At 48.4% G+C, this 16,130-nt stretch overlaps 1 protein-coding gene across 1 annotated transcript in view; it reads right to left on the bottom strand.

Annotated features, from left to right (window-relative positions):
• Positions 1–16,130, bottom strand: part of LOC144598118 (LIM homeobox transcription factor 1-alpha-like) — a 218,908-nt gene that overhangs the window by 24,345 nt on the left and 178,433 nt on the right. The window contains exon 4 of the mRNA XM_078408007.1: positions 1,794–2,026. Within this exon, the coding sequence (XP_078264133.1) occupies positions 1,794–2,026 (233 nt within the window). The remainder of the gene's footprint in view (positions 1–1,793; positions 2,027–16,130) is intronic.

Here is a 16,130-nt window from a genome sequence, read left to right as displayed (position 1 = left end):
GCGCCAGAGTCCCGGGTTCAATACTGACTACGTGTGCTGTCTGTACCGAGTGTTTATGTCAATAGACAATAGACAATAGGTGCAGGAGTAGGCCATTCAGCCCTTCGAGCCAGCACCGCCATGCAACGTGATCATGGCTGATCATTCACAATCAGTACCCCATTCTTGCCTCCCCATACCCCTTGACTCTAGCTCTCTCTTGAAAGGATCCAGATAATTGGTCTCCACTGCCTTCTGAGGCAGAGAATTCCACAGATTTACAACTCTCTGACTGAAAAAGTTTTTCCTCATCTCCGTTCTAAATGGCCTACCCCTTATTCTTAAACTGTGGCCCCTGGTTCTGGTGCCAGGACAATTTACAGTGACCTCCCTCCAATGTCCTCCCTGTAACCGCCTGGGCTTTCTCCAGGTGCTCCGGTTTCCTCCAACAATCCAAAGAAATATAGGTTTGTAGGTTAATTTGGCTTCTGTAAATTGTAAATTGTCCCTAGTGCGTAGGATAGTGCTAGTGTACGGGGATTGCTGGTCGGCAGAAACTCGGTGGGCCTAAGGCCTGTTTCTGCGCTGTATCTCGAAACTAAACTAAACACTGCAATAGGCCATTGGGCAGGTTCTGCAGGAATTCCACATCCTTGTGAATCAATATTTCTTCCATATCCATTACAACCAAGTCAGCACAAAATACTTTTTTTTAAGATCTCTTTTCAGCCACTGCCTATCTTCATGTTAATTCCTGCCAATAATGATGTCTCCTCCGTGTTATGCAACAGTACCATGGATAGAGCAAGCCTTTCTTCCAAGGGTGAGGCGGCCCATTTGTCAAGCTGATGGATGTGTCCCAGTAATAAAAATGTTGAGTGGAATTTGCAGGCAGATTGTGCATCAATGCCAGCGATGGAACCAGCAGATTCCTGTGTGTGCTTCTCCGAGTCACCAGAAAGCGATCTGTGCCTGACTTCTGGGATCGCTGTTAGTGCCTGCAACCTTTCAGAAAGAGAATGAGAGAAAGAGAGAGAGAAAGGAAGAGAGAAAGGAAGAAAGAAAAGAAAAGATAGACAGATAGATAGAAAAAATGATAAATAAATGAATACATAGATAAATGAGTAAATCAATGAGGGTTGGTTAAATGGCCCACTGTAAATTGGCCTGGCACCAGAATCAGGCAGCATTTTACTGGCACAGAAGAGGTAATAAATTACAGGGGTAGAAGGGGCAAAGGGGTTGATGGGATTACTCTGCTGGGAGCTGGTATGGACTCGATGCACCAAATCTTTGTCTTCATCTTTGGAATGAAAACAGAGAATGCTGAAAACACTCAGCTGGTCAGGCAGCATCTGTGGAGAGAGTCATAGAGTGATACAGTGTGGAAACAGGCCCTTCGACCCAACTTGCCCACACCGGCCAACATGTGGTGACTTAAGGTCACAGGGGCACAGTGGCGCAGCGATAGAGTTGCTGCCTTACAGTGTTAGAGACTTGGGTTTTAACCTGATTACGGATGGTGTCTGTACAGAGTTTGTATGTTCTACCTGTGACTGCGTGAATTTCCCCGGGTGTTCTGGTTTCCTCCCACACTCCAAAGACCTACAGGGCTTGTAGGTTAATTGGCTTTGGTAAAAGTTGTAAATTGTCCCTAGTCTCCAGGATAGTGCTGGTGTTCGGGGATCCCTGGTCAGTGTGGACTCGATGGGCCGAAGGGCCTGTTTCCGCGCTGTACCTCTAAAGTGTAAAGACCACCCCCAGCCACAGGTTGGGTGGCTGAGGGGTGAGCGGACCGTGTGGGTGTGGGTTACCTGAGTCCGAGGCAGCCGGACTGACCAAGCTCAGCAGCTCCCGTTCCTTCTCGTAGTCGCTCTTGCAGAGCAGCTGGTCCTCCTTCAGCACAAACTCGTCGCCCTTGCGGAGCTGCCTCTCGCACACACAGCAGCAGAAGCAGTGCAGGTGGTAAACGCTCTTCTGGGCCCTCATGACGAACTCCGTGGGGGCAATGGTCTCCACGCAGCCGCTGCACTTGGCCGCAAACAGCCTGTGGAGCCAAGGACAAGAGCCAGTTGAGCAATGGAGCAAAGAGCATTGGCTGAGATTACATTCCCGGCATGGCCACAATCCATCCTTCGCTCAGCCTGTTCTACCTTCTGACAGAGTCATAGAGTCACACAGCGTGGAAACAGGCCCAGTGGCCCAACTTGCCCACACTGACCAACATGTCCCATCTACACGAGTCCCACCTGCCTCCATTTGGAGGAGGGCGCAGTGGGCCAAAGGGCAAATCCTGTCCACGTACCTGTCTAAATGTTTCTTAAACTTTGCAATAGTACCCGCCTCAACTTCCGCCTCCGGCAGCTCGTTCCATACACCCACCACCCACAGAACATAGAACAGGAAAGGACAGGAAAAGGCCCTTCGGCCCACTGCGCCTGTGACGACCACAATGCCTGTTTAAACTGTACATCTGCCTGCATATGATCTAAAACATAGAACATAGAACAGTACGTTCCAGGAACAGGCACTACGACCCACAATGTCTGTCCCTAACATGATGCCAAGACCAACTCTTTTCTGTCTGCACATAATCCATTCTCTGCGTACCCATGTGCGGGTCAAAATTCTCTTAAATGCCACTTTTGTATCTGCCTCAATACCGGACCCAGTAGCACATTCCACGCACTCACCACCTCTAGTAAAAAAAAACATGCACAGCACATCCCCTTTAAACTTTGTTCCTCTCACCTTAAAGCTATGCTCTCTAGTATTCCATATTTCCATCCCGGGGGAAAAGGTTCTGGCTGTCTACCCTATCTATGTCTCTCATCATTTTATATGCTTCTACTAGATCTCCCTTCAACCTCCAGAGAAAACAAAACAAGTCTATCCAACCTCTCCCCTTCGTGAATACTCCTTAATCCAGGCATCATTCCAGTAATGGGACAACCAGAACAGAACGCAATTCTCCAAATGCTGCCTAACTAGTGTCCGATAAAGCTGTATGATGACTTCCTGACTCTTGTACTCAATGCCCCGACTGATCAAGGCAAGCATACCATACAAGAAGATAAACACAAAATGCTGGAGTAACTCAGCGGGACAGGCAGCATCTCTGGAGTGAAGGAATGGGTGACGTTTAGGGTTGAGACCCTTCTTCAGACTGGATAAGGCTGGTCAGACTGGTAAGCATACCATACGCCTTCTTTATCAATATCAATGTGGTGCCACTTACAGGGAGTTATGGCCAACCTTATTCCAAAACTGTGATCCCTTGTTCTAACTTAATCCACCCTGTCAAGCACTTTGTGACGTTCACAGAGTTCCCTCTCACCATTCTGAGCTTCAGACAACAGAGTTGTCTACAAAGACAATAATGACAACAGAGAATAGGGCGGCACGGTGGCGCAACAGTAGAGTTGCTGCCTTACAGCGCTTGCAGCGCCGGTGACCCGGGTTCAATCCCGACTACGGGCGCTGTCTGCACGGAGTTTGTACGTTCTCCCTGTGACCGCTTAAGTTTTCTGCGAGATCTTCAGTTTCCTCCCACACTCCAAAAACATACAGATATGTAGGTTAATTGGCTTGGTAAATGTAAAGATTGTCACTAGTTTGTGTAGAATAGTGTTAATGTGCGAGGATCGCTGGTCGGCGCCGACACGGTGGGTCAAAGGGCCTGTTTCCACGCTGTATCTCAAAACTAAACTAAACCAAGTTCCATCAATCTCTACCGACAATCCTACCGACGCTGAAACCGTTCTGGTGAGCACTTGCTGCTTGTTCTGTACAGCAAGTACATCCTTGTTCCAGCCAGCAAGCTGCATGCTCCGTACAGCAAGTACATCCTTGTTCCAGCCAGCAAGCTGCATGCTCTGTACAGCAAGTACTTCCTTGTTCCAGCCAGCAAGCTGCACAATGCCACAGACACATCTCACAAAGACCCTGCATTTACATGGAGATCTGGCATTCTGATCCAATGCCACTCTGGTCAACATTTGATGCAGAGAAAAATCAGGCAGGATTGTGTCAAAAGGCAGCCAATTCACCATCACTTGGAGCAAAACCCGGAGACTCACTACCCATCTACATTTACCTGCAATTTCGCAATTTGGTTTAGTAAGGAGAAGTTACAAAGCATATCTATAAAAATCCTCAGTGGGAGAATAGGTGGGGCATCAAGGTATATCAAGGTATATCCATAGCTACATCTCAACAACAAATTAAAAACAAAATATCTACAATCAGATACTGTAGAGAGAACAGCATTAAATATTCAGTGTCCTGCGGGTCTCCAGTGTGATTAGTAATAGCGAGCAGCAGTGAGTCGAGTCATACTCGACTGTTCCCTATTGACTTTGCACTGACTATCAAGCACCCATTTACACTAACCCTGTACTGATGCCATTTAGATTTTCCCTCGATTCCTTCAATATCCCCCCCCCCCCAAGTTTATATGCAGAAGGAACAACTTACAGTGGACAATTTCTTTGGGACATGGGTGCAAACTGGAGCACCCTGGAGACACCCACACTGTCACAAGGAGAACATCCAAACTCTACACATCCAGCACCATCATAGAGATTGAACTCTGGATGAGAAACCCTGGAGCTGTGAGGCGGCAGCTCTACCATCTCAGTGGGAGAATGGGTGGCACAGTGGCGCAATGGTGGAGTTATTGCTTTACAGCGCCAGACACCCCAGTTCGATGCTGACTATGGGTGCTATCTGTACGGAGGTCTACGTTCTTCCTGTGACCACGTGGGGTTTCACCGGGTGCTCCGGTTTCCTCCCACACTCCAACAACGTACAGGTTTGTAGGTTAATTGCCTTCGGTAAAATTGTAAATTGTCCTTGTGTAGGAAAGAACTGCAGATGCTGGTTTAAATCGAAGGTAGACACAAAATGCTGGAATAACTCAGCGGGACAGGCAGCATCTCTGGAGAGAGGGAATGAGTGACGTTTCGGGTCAAGACCCTTCTTCAGACTGATGTCAGGGGAGTGGGCAGGACAGGATAGAATATTGTCAGAGACAGGAAGACTGGTGGGAGAACTGGGAAGGGGGAGGGGATGAAGAGAGAGCAAAAGCAAGGGCTATTTGAAGTTAGAGAAGTCAATGTTCATACCACTAGGGTGTAAGCTACTCAAGCAAAATATGAGGTGCTGTTCCTCCAATTTGCGCTGGGCCTCACACTGACAATGGAGGAGGCCCAGGACAGAAAGGTCAGGTTGGGAATGGGAGGGGGAGTTAAAGTGCTGAGCCACCGGGAGATCAGGTAGGTAAAGATGGACTGAGCGGAGGTGTTCAGCGAAACGATCGCCGAGCCTGAGCTTGGTCTCGCCGATGTACAGGAAGTTGACACCTGGAACAGTGGATACAGTAGATGAGGTTGGAGGAGGTGCAAGTGAACCTCTGCCTCACCTGGAAAGACTGTCGGGATCCTCGGATGGAGTCGAGGGGGGAGGTAAAGGTTTAAGGTGAGGGGAGAACGAATTGATAGGAACCTGAGAGATAGCTTTTTCACACAAAAGGTGGTGGGTGTATGGCACGAGATGCCAGAAGAGATGATTGATGCAGGCACTATTGCAACATTTAAGTAATGTTTGGACAAGTACATGCATAGGATAGGTTTAGAGGGATATGGACCAAACGCAGGTAAGTGGGACTTGTGTAGATGGGACATGCTGGTTGGTGTGGACAAATTGGGCCGAAGGGCCTGTTCCACGCTTTATGACTCTGACTTTGATATTGTAATACCTGCCTCTGATCTAATTCATTTGGAATGAGTTGCCAGAGGAAGAAACGTGGTCTTACATAGAACATAGAACACCTCGAGAACAGCCCCTTTGGCCAACGGTCTGGAGCTTAGTTGCAGAGATAGTTTTAGAGATACAATGTGAAATCAGGCCCTTCAGCCCACCGAATCCATGCTGACCAGCGATGACACGTACACTAGTTCTAGCCTGCACGCTAGAGACAATGTACAGATGCCAATTTGCCAACAAACCTGCACGTTTTTGGAGTGTAGGAGGAAACGAGCACCCTGAGAAAATTCACGTGGTAGACTGGGTGAACGTACAGACGTCACCCATAGTCAGGAGTGAACCTGGGTCTCTGGTGCTTTAAAGCAGCAACTCTACTGCTGTGCCACTGTGCTGACCTGGTATTCCTCCAGTGTTAGTGCACGTCACACTGAGAACTTGTATGCCCACCCCCAGCCAGTACTCTGTTGCTATCCCAACTCATCAGAATGGCAACTGTCGGTCACAATGTCTTATCCTGCAGGTATCCTGGTCGAAAGCAGCAACCAGGAGCAGATTTGGGAAGCATATGCTCCACATGATTGCGGGATTAGAGGGCGGAATGTGCACAATAACGAAGCATTAAGTTAAGACTTGAGATTAGTTCAGCAGTGAGAGGTAAACCTCCAACAATAGCAGCTAATCTCACATCAGTTGCCTTCAAGCACATTGACCAAAATACTGCTGAGAATGTTTCTTTTCAGCCAAAAGTTTCCATCTTAGCGACAGCGCTCCTAAACGCTGCGGTCCCGTGCTGATCTTATCTGGGATTTACAGGCAACATCGCGTCCTTGGCTAGCGGTGGGCTGTAAAATGTCGGCCGGCCTTCCAGCTCATGTTGAGTAGGAGGTGGGATGTGGTGGGATAAGAGCCAGGTTCATCTGTAGCATCGATGTATCAGTCTAGCTCACTGGCATTGGAATCCTACTGCACCTCAGTGGGTTTGTTTAGTTTATTGTCACGTTAATGACAAACTTTTGTTGCGTCCTAACCAGGCCGCAGAAAGACAATATATGATTACAATCAGGCCATCCACAGTGTCTACATACATGATAAAGGCAATAACGTAAATAACATTTAGTGCAAGATAAAGCCAGTAAGGTCCGATTAAAGATAGTCCAAGGGTCTCCAATGAGGCAGCTCATTGGTAGAGGTAGTTGTTGATAGGATAGCCTAATAACAGCTGGGAAGAAACTGTCCCTGAATTCACACTTCTATACCTTTCACTCGATGGGAGAGGGGAGAAGTGGTCTGCTGGATAGTGGTAACGCCCACTGTTCCTTCAATCAAGGTCCCACCACAGAACTCATGGGGCCAGAGCTGGTGCGGAGATATCCAGGGGAAAGAGGAGGTTGGTGGGCTTGAGCCCACTGGGACCAGGTAAGCAGCCGGGGTTGGTGCGGGTGGGGTGGGGTAAGAGTATGGGCTTCACTGATCAGGTTGAGGAGTTGGGGTCGGGGAGGAGCGTGGAGTGCGGGCACCCATCAGGGTCTGTGGGGGTGTTACAGGCTTTAGTATAGTTTACTTTAGAGATACAGCATGAAAACAGGCCCTTCAGCCCATCAAGTCCACACCGACAAACAATCACCTGATACACTAGATCTATCCTATACTCTAGAGACAATTTACAGAAACCAATTAACCTACAAGCCTGAACGTGTAGGAACGTTGGAGGTAACCAGAGCACCTGGGGATAGCCCTCGTGGTCACAGGGAGAACGTGCAAACTTTGTACAGACGGCACATGCAGTCGGGATTGAACCCGGGTCTGTGGGGCTGTAAGGCAGCAACTCTACCGCTGCGCCACCGTCCCGCCATTAGCTGGGCTGATTGTCGGACGTAGGGGGTTTTGAGCAAACAGTGAGGGGTAAAGAGTACCATACTTACTCCTGCAGGAACTTGGTCCAGCATTGCATCATGACTAGCGATGGCGTCTCCTAGTTTAACCAAGTACGTAAGGAAATAGGAGCAGGAGTAGGCCATTTGGCCTCTCAAGCATCTCCTGCCATGGCCGATCTCTTCCAGGCAACCTCACGGCTGCCAGTTCTCCATGACCCCCGGTGTGCCATGCGGCAGAAGGTCGCCTTAGTGTGCCGCACCCAACATCAGGCCTGCTCGTCTGCTGCAGAATCCTTTCGGAGTGGGAAGCCGCCGAGCCCGGCCCTGCTTGCCCCCATGGACTGGAGAGGAGAGAGTCGGAGTCAGCGGTGGGAGGGAGTGCAGTGCCTCAATGGTGGAACAGGCCGCTGGAGGCCCTGCAGCAACCTGGGCTCGGCTGGAACAGGTGCCGCTCCAGGAGGCCTAGTACGTGGACTGGACATGGCCTGCAGCGGCCCAGAGAGGTGGACCAGCAGTGGATAACGCCAATGGCCACGCTTGGCCAGGCCAACCCTGCAACATTGCCAGGGCAACGGGCCTTCACAGTCAGGTTAAGAACTCTACACCTATAACAACTGGGACTTGAAAATGGCACCTAATCTGCTGACTCTATATACTATCTCGGTGTACTATTATTACACTTGTACTCCACCTGACATGCCTATCTAAGGTGTATCTAAGTGCTTATGTATAGTGATATTTGTGCTGAACTGTATGCAAAAATTAATCTCACTGTACCTCAGTACATGTGCTAAGTAAAGTACCACAGAACCATTGAACCATAGCCTTCAATTCCTGATCTGTCCAGCGTTTATCTTCTTTAAACCCCGTCTGACCTAGCCTCCAGGGTGGACTAGCCTCCAGGGTGGCCTAGCCTCCAGGGTGGCCTAGCCTCCAGGGTGACCTAGCCTCCAGGGTGGCCTAGCCTCCAGGGTGGCCTAGCCTCCAGGGTGGCCTAGCCTCCAGGGTGACCTAGCCTCCAGGGTGGACGGTTCTAGAGAGTCACTGCCCCCTGCAAGGGAGGATTTCCAGACAGCTCCTTGCCTTGTCAATACATCCCTTCTGACCGGCACAACCCTCTGCCCTGGAAACTTCCTTAAAGAGGGGTTTCAAATGTTGTGTAGGAAAAATAACTGCAGATGCTGGTTTAAATCGAAGGTAGACACGAAATGCTGGAGTAACTCAGCGGGTCAGGCAGCATCTCTGGAGAGAAGGAATGGGTGACGTTCCGGGTCGAGACCGTCTGAAGAAGGGTCTTGACCCGAAATGTCACCCATTTTTTCTCTCCAGAGATGCTGCCTGACCCGCTGAGTTACTCCAGCATTTTGTGCCTACCTGGGTTGGAAATGTTGATGGGCTGTGCTGGGGTTCATAAGGTCATGTTCGTAAGTTATAGGAGCGGAATTAAACCATTCAGCCCATCACGGTGGCACGGTGGCACGGTGGCGCAGCGGTAGAGTTGCTGCCTTACAGCGAATGCAGCGCCGGAGACTCAGGTTCGATCCTGACTACAGGTGCTGTCTGTACGGAGTTTGTACGTTCTCCCCGTGACCTGCGTGGGTTTTCTCCGAGATCTTCGGTTTCCTCCCACACTCCAAAGACGTACAGGTATGTAGGTTAATTGGCTGGGCAAATGTAAAAATTGTCCCTAGTGTGTGTAGGATAGTGTTAATGTGCAGGGATCGCTGGGCGGCACGGACCTGGTGGGCCGAAGGGCCTGTTTCCGCGCTGTATCTCTAAATCTAAATCTAAAAAAAAAATCTAAAAATCAAGTCTGCTTCGCCATTCAATCATGGCTGATCTATCTTTCCGTCTCAACCCAATTCTCCTGCCTTCTCCCTATAACCCCTGACACCCTTACTAATCAAGAATCTGGCAATCTCCATCTTAACAAATATCCATTGACCTGGCTCCACATCCGTCTGTGGCAATGAATTCCACAGATTCACCACCCTCTGACTAAAGAAATTCCTCCTCATCTACTTTCTAAAGGACCAGCCTTTTATTCTGATGCTATGGCATCTGGTCCTGGACTCTGCCACTAATGGAAACACATCCACTCTATCCAGGCCTTTCACAGTTCGGTAAGGTTCATCCTTCTAAACTCCAGCGAGGACAGGCCCAGTGGGGTTAAACGTTCATCAAATGTTAACCCAATCACTCCTGGGATCATTCCCATCAACCTCCTCTCGATCCTCTCCAGAGCCAGCACATCCTTCCTCAGTCCTCAAGACAGCCCACAATACTCCAAATGCAGCCTAACCAGTGCCTTATAGAGCCTCAGAATTACATACCTGTTTTTATATTCTAGTCCTCTCAAACTAAATGCTAGCATTGCATTTGCCTTCCTGACTACCGATTTGACTTGAAGATCATGTCGGCAGTGCAGTTTTGATTCACGCTGGGAAGTCCGAAACTATTTTCCAGAGTAGCCCAGAGAGAGCAGCCAAATGGAGGCGTTTAGATAGACACAGGGATTCTCAGGGTTTGGATGGGTACAGATCACGTGCAGGCAGATGAGATTAGTTTATCCTGGCATCATGTCCGGCACAGACTTTGTGGGCCAAAGGGCCTGTTCCTGTGCTGTTCTGTCCCCTGTTCTATGTTTTATGTACCCCACTTCATTCCACAGAAAGCACACTGCCAAACTCTTGGCAACATTGTCATCATAATGTTTAAGCCACATTTACGCAGGAACATGGATAGGACAGGTTTAGAGGGAGTTGGGCCAAATGCAGGCAGGAGGGACTGGTGCAGATGGGACATGTTGGTCGGTGTGGGTAGGTTGGGTGGAAGGGTCTGTTTCCACACTGTACAACTGCAGCACAGTGGCACGGTGGTAGAGTTGCCGCCTCACAGTGCCAGATATCCAGGCTCAATCCTGACTGCGCGTACTGTCTGTAAGGAGTTTATACGCTCTCCCTGTGACCATGTGGATTTTCTCCGCGTTCTCCGGTTTCATCCCACATTCCAAAGACGTACAGGTTTGTAGGTTAATTGGCTTTGGTAAAAATTGTAAATTGTCCCGAGAGTGTAGGATAATACTAGTGTCCAGGGATCGCTGGTCAATGCTGACTCAGTGGCCCAAATGGCCTGTTTCTGCGCTGTATCTTTAAATTAAACTCTGACTCTATGACTTGGCACTGGGACACACATCACTGCAGAGCCAGTGGCTCCACTGTCAGCTCGGGCTTCCAGGATGGGGTGCAGGCTTCTGGGGTGGGATCTCCAAGGGCTGCTACTAGATTAGTTTTATCATCCTTGCCACAGGTATTAAATTGCTTCATTTCCTTTCTAATTAAAGAGGTAGACCATGGCTTTTGATTTTAGGTTGCAGGCAGTTCATTTCAATAATTGACTCAGTCATTGATGTTAAATTGTTCAGGGAAGATCAATATTTTCCCAGACATAATTATTACTTTGCCGCTGATTGCAGAGACCGTGCGTGTTTCTCTAGTTCCCCATGCAGAGTCTATTATTCCTATTATATTGCACAGCTTTTTAATCAAATGCACGAGTTAGGCAAAGCACAAATAACACACATCTGAATGCAGATAGGGGACAGAGAAAACAAGCATATTCTAAGATGCAGTTAACCTTTGCCTCAGTGTCCGTGCCTGCTCCAGGGGACGCTGGGGAATGGGGACAAGTCATACCTGTCGGGTTCAGACAGACCAACCTGTGTCTCAATGCCCACTCCTCCACATCCACAGTGCAGACCTCTCTCCTGTCCAGCATTATACAACCCAGGTGCTCATCTGTGTTACACCCTGTACACTTGCAGTATACTGGATGAGAGGTCCATTCCCCTGTCTGGCACTGTACAGTCCGTGCGTATCAGTGTTAGACACTATACATATGCAGTGACCCTGTACACTGGGTGCATGGACCATGCCCTGTCTGGCACTGTGTGTTAGACCCTCCATACATTCAGTACACTGGGTGAGGGAACCATTCCCCTGTCTGAAACTGCAAGGGCCATGTTAGACACTGTACACAGGCATATGCTGGGTGAAAGGTCCATCCTCATATCTGGCACTGTATGGTTCTAGTGTATCGGCGTTAAATACCGTACATGTTTAGTTATGGAGAACACTCCTGTCGGATGGAAATTCTCCATCCCTCTCCATGTAACAGGACAACTTGTGTCTCCCTGCGGCTGTGCATCAGAAGCAGTGTGTGTTTGTGTGTGTGCATGTGTGTGCGCGTGTGTGTGAATGTGTGTGTCCATGTGTGTGTGTGTGGATGTGTGCGTGTGCGTGTATGTGCGTGTGTGGGTGTGTGTGTGTGTGAATGTGTGTGTCCATGTGTGTGTGTGTGGGTGTGTGCGTGTGCGTGTATGTGTGTGCGTGTGTGTGCGTGTGTTACTCCAGCACCCATCTCATGTGTACCGTGCCTTCCAGAGTGCGATGTGGCCGTCCCCTGATTCCCAGCTCCCCATGACCTGCCCCTCCCCCGCGCCGCTGAATGTCAGCCCAATTTAAATTACAGGAGACCGACAGGGAAAATGAAGCCTCACAAAGTCCCCGCTCGCCCAACATGTGTTATTAGCCCCGTCGCCATGGAGATGGCAAACCCAGTTTAATAAAAAGAAAATATGCTGCTGCAGATCTACAGTCTCCCCTCCCCACCCCACCACCCACCCACCCCTCCCCTTAATCTGTTTAATCGACCGTTGCTAATCTGTTTAAGAAGCTGCTGCATAATCTGTGCCATTGTTAGGTGAGCAAGTGCGGAATTTCTTCCGTCACTCGAAGCTTAGCAACAGGCCGGGGGAGGGGAGGGAAAGTGCCAATATTTAAACATCTCATTAATGAAAGATGGCTGGCAATCAATCATCTCTAATCGCAGCGCAGTTACACTCGGAGCCAGTTTTATGTTTGATAACGGAGGAAGGAGGAGTGTGAGATGGTTGTTGGGATGGGGAAATGTGGGTGAGAGGGTGAGACAGACCACTGACGGTTAAATGGAGAATGAGCCAAGGGGCTCAGGTAACATTGAGCTTGAGTGCGGGATGGGGGTGTTCAGATGTTGTGGCAATGAGCACCAGCCAGTAGACTCTAGCCCCATCATTGGCCTTCTTGACAATGATGGTTCATAGAGGTTGCAGAGAAATTTCTATTCTCCTTGGCATAGAAAGCGTCCTGTTGGTTTAGGAACAACACAGTTTAGGGAAGCACAGTGGTGCAACGGTAGAGTTGCTGCCTTACAGCACCAGAGACCTGGGTTTGATCTTGACTTTGTACAAGCTTGTACAGAGTTTGTACGTTCTCCCCGTGACCGCATGGGTTTTCTCCAGGTGCTCCGGTTTCCTCCAAAAGATGTATGGGTTTGTAATTTGTCCCTAGCGGTCAGTTGGCCAGAGGGCCTTTTTCCGCGCTGTATCCCTAAATTCTAAAGCTCTGCCCAAGACCGCAAGGAATTGCAAAGAGTTGTAGGTTTAACCCAGTTCATCACACAGACCAGACCTCCCACCATTGACTCCATCTACATTTCACTGTGGATGGCTTGATTGTAATCATGTACAGCCTTTTCACTGATTGGATGGCATGAAACAAAAAAAAGCTTTGTTTCTGAAGAAGGGTCTCGACCCGAAACGTCACCCATTCCTTCTCTCCAGAGATGTTGCCTGTCCCGCTGAGTTACTCCAGCATTTTGCTTCTACCTACCTCGGTACACATGACAATAATAATAAAATAAAATAAACTATACATAATCAAAGACTTATCCCATGCCAGCCGTTCCTTCTTCCTGTTCCCACTTGGCAGAAATTTCAGAAGCTTGAAGACAGGCGCCAACAAACTAAAGAGCAGCCTCTACCCCTCTGTTATCAAGCTTCTGAACGTCTTCCACAAGCGAGATTCGATCCACCTCTACTCCATTCAAGAACATTGGACTTTGTCTATGGGATTCATACGCTACAATGCTGAGATCTATATTCTGCATTCTGTATCTTTCTCTTTGCTCTACCTATTGTATTTCAGTTTGAATATATGGTATATCTGATCTGTTTGAATAGCATACAAAACAAAGCTTTGTCGGTGCATGACAATGCAAAAATTCAACACCCGGACCTAAACCTAAACCTAAAATTGTCCCTCTGCAGATCATACTTGAGATTGCCACATCACCCAGAGCTCAACGAGAGGTGAGGTCACAAATTATAAAGTCCACTGGATTTGAACAACACAGATGGAGACCAGCGTTTTTGAAAGCACTTTGCAATTTAAGAACCCTTCTCTTTGTCCATAGCACTGCAAACATCTCCTGTTTCCAGAGGTCCCTCACAAATCTCCACCTGCCTTCCTTTCAGTCAGTCATTTACAAAAGACAATTAGTCACCCAGTATAAGGTAGTTAAATGTGAGGTTATCCACTTTGGTGGCAAAAACAAGGAGGCAGATTATTATCTCAATGGTGTCAGATTAGGTAAAGGGAAGTGCAACGAGACCTGGGTGCCCTGTGCACCAGTCACTGAAAGTAACCGTGCAGGTACAGCAGGCAGTGAAGAAAGTTAATGTCATGTTGGCCTTCATAAAGGGAGGATTTGAGTATAGGAGCAAAGAGGTCCTTCTGCAGTTGTATAGCACTTGGGCCCTGGTGAGACCACATCTGGAGTATTGTGTGCAGTTTTGGTCTTCCTAATTTGAGGAAGGACGTCCTTGCTATTGAGACAGTGCAGCATAGGTTCATGACGTTAATCCCTGGGATGGCGGGACTGTCATATGAGGAAAGAATGGAAAGACTGGGCTTGTATTCACTGGTGTTTAGAAGGATGAGAGAGGATTTTATAGAGACGTATAAAATTATAAAAGGATTGGACAAACTAGATGCAGGAAAAATGTTCCCAATGTTGGGGGAGTCCAGAACCAGAGGCCATAGTCTAAGAATAAAGGGGAGCCCATATAAAACAGAGGTGAGAAAAAACATTTTCACCCAGAGAGTTGTGAATTTGTGGAATTCTCTGCCATAGAAGGCAATGGAGGCCAATTCACTGGATGAATTTAAGAGAAAGTTAGATAGAGCTCCAGGAGCTAGTGGAATCAGGTGATGTGGGGAGAAGGCAGGCACAGGTCACTGATTGTGGATGATCAGCCATGATCACAATGAATGGCGGTGCTGGCTTGAAGGGCCAAATTGCCTCCTCCTGCACCTAAGAAAATATGGTTCTATGTTTCTGTGACCAAATTGGGAGGGGATGGTATGGGTGATCCCTTCTGCGGATGGAACAAGATGACGTGAGGGAAGGATGGTGCTGCAATCAAACAGGCCTTTGATTGAGGGATGCACTGAAGCTTGGTTCAGCCAATGCCAAAGATCTATGCGGAGGACCACAGTAGAGGGTCCTTCTGCTGCTGCACACTGGGGAAAGGGTGTGGGAAGGGATATCACCCCAAGGGGCCTCACGAGTGGCAAGAGTCTCTGGTATAATGAGTTTTGTGAACACTACGAAATGTAATGCGAATGAATGTATGTATATCCGCTGAGAAGTTCGGAAGAGCTTTTACACTGTTGTTATTTTGTATATATTTATTAGTCTGAATAAAGTTTATTTTTTGAAAAAACTGGACGGTGTATGTGTCCATATTATTGAGATGTTCAGATGTTTCAGATATTCTCCAGTTTCAGAAGTTTAGGGAAGCAATTTTAAAGCTCATTGTGGAATTAAAAGAACCATTGGGTCGTCATGTGGTGCAGCGGTAGAGTTGCTGCCTTACAGCGCCAGAGACCTGGGTTCCATCCTGACTACGGGTGCTGTCTGTACGGAGTTTGTACATTTTAGATTTTAGATTTTTTAGAGATACAGTGCGGAAACAGGCCCTTCGGCCCACCGGGTCCGCGTCGCCCAGCGATCCCCGCACATTAACACTATCCTACACACACTAGGGACAATTTTTACATTTACCCAGTCAATTAACCTACAAACCTGTACGTCTTTGGAGTGTGGGAGGAAACCGAAGATTTTGGAGAAAACCCACGCAGGTCACGGGGAGAACGTACAAACTCCGTACAGACAACACCCGTAGTCAGGATCGAACCTGAGTCTCCGGCGCTGCATTTGCTGTAAGGCAGCAACTCTACCGCTGCGCCACCGTGTCGCCCTGTGACCGCGTGGGTTTTCTCCGGGTGCTCCAGTTTCCTTCCACACTCCAAAGATGTACAGGTTTGTAGGTCAATTGACTTTGATAAAATTGTAAATGTTCCCTTGTGTGTGGGATAATGGTAGTATACGCTGGGCCACAGGGCCTGTTTCCGTGCTGTACCTCTAAAGTCTAAAGCCTAAAGTCTAAGTTGGTGGAGCTGCTGTCTCACAGCTCCAGTGAATCAGGTTCAATCCTGGCCTGTGATACTATCTTTGTGGAGCTTTCCAATACGTCCTGTGACTGCGTGGGTTTCCCCAGATGTTCTGGTTTCCTCCCAATTGCAAAGACATTGATAGGTTTATTGCCAGCTGCAAATTATTCTTGGTATA

Source organism: Rhinoraja longicauda, chromosome 11 (assembly GCF_053455715.1).
Source record: "Rhinoraja longicauda isolate Sanriku21f chromosome 11, sRhiLon1.1, whole genome shotgun sequence".
Lineage (NCBI taxonomy): Eukaryota > Metazoa > Chordata > Chondrichthyes > Rajiformes > Arhynchobatidae > Rhinoraja > Rhinoraja longicauda.
This window is presented reverse-complemented; position numbering and strand designations above follow the sequence as displayed.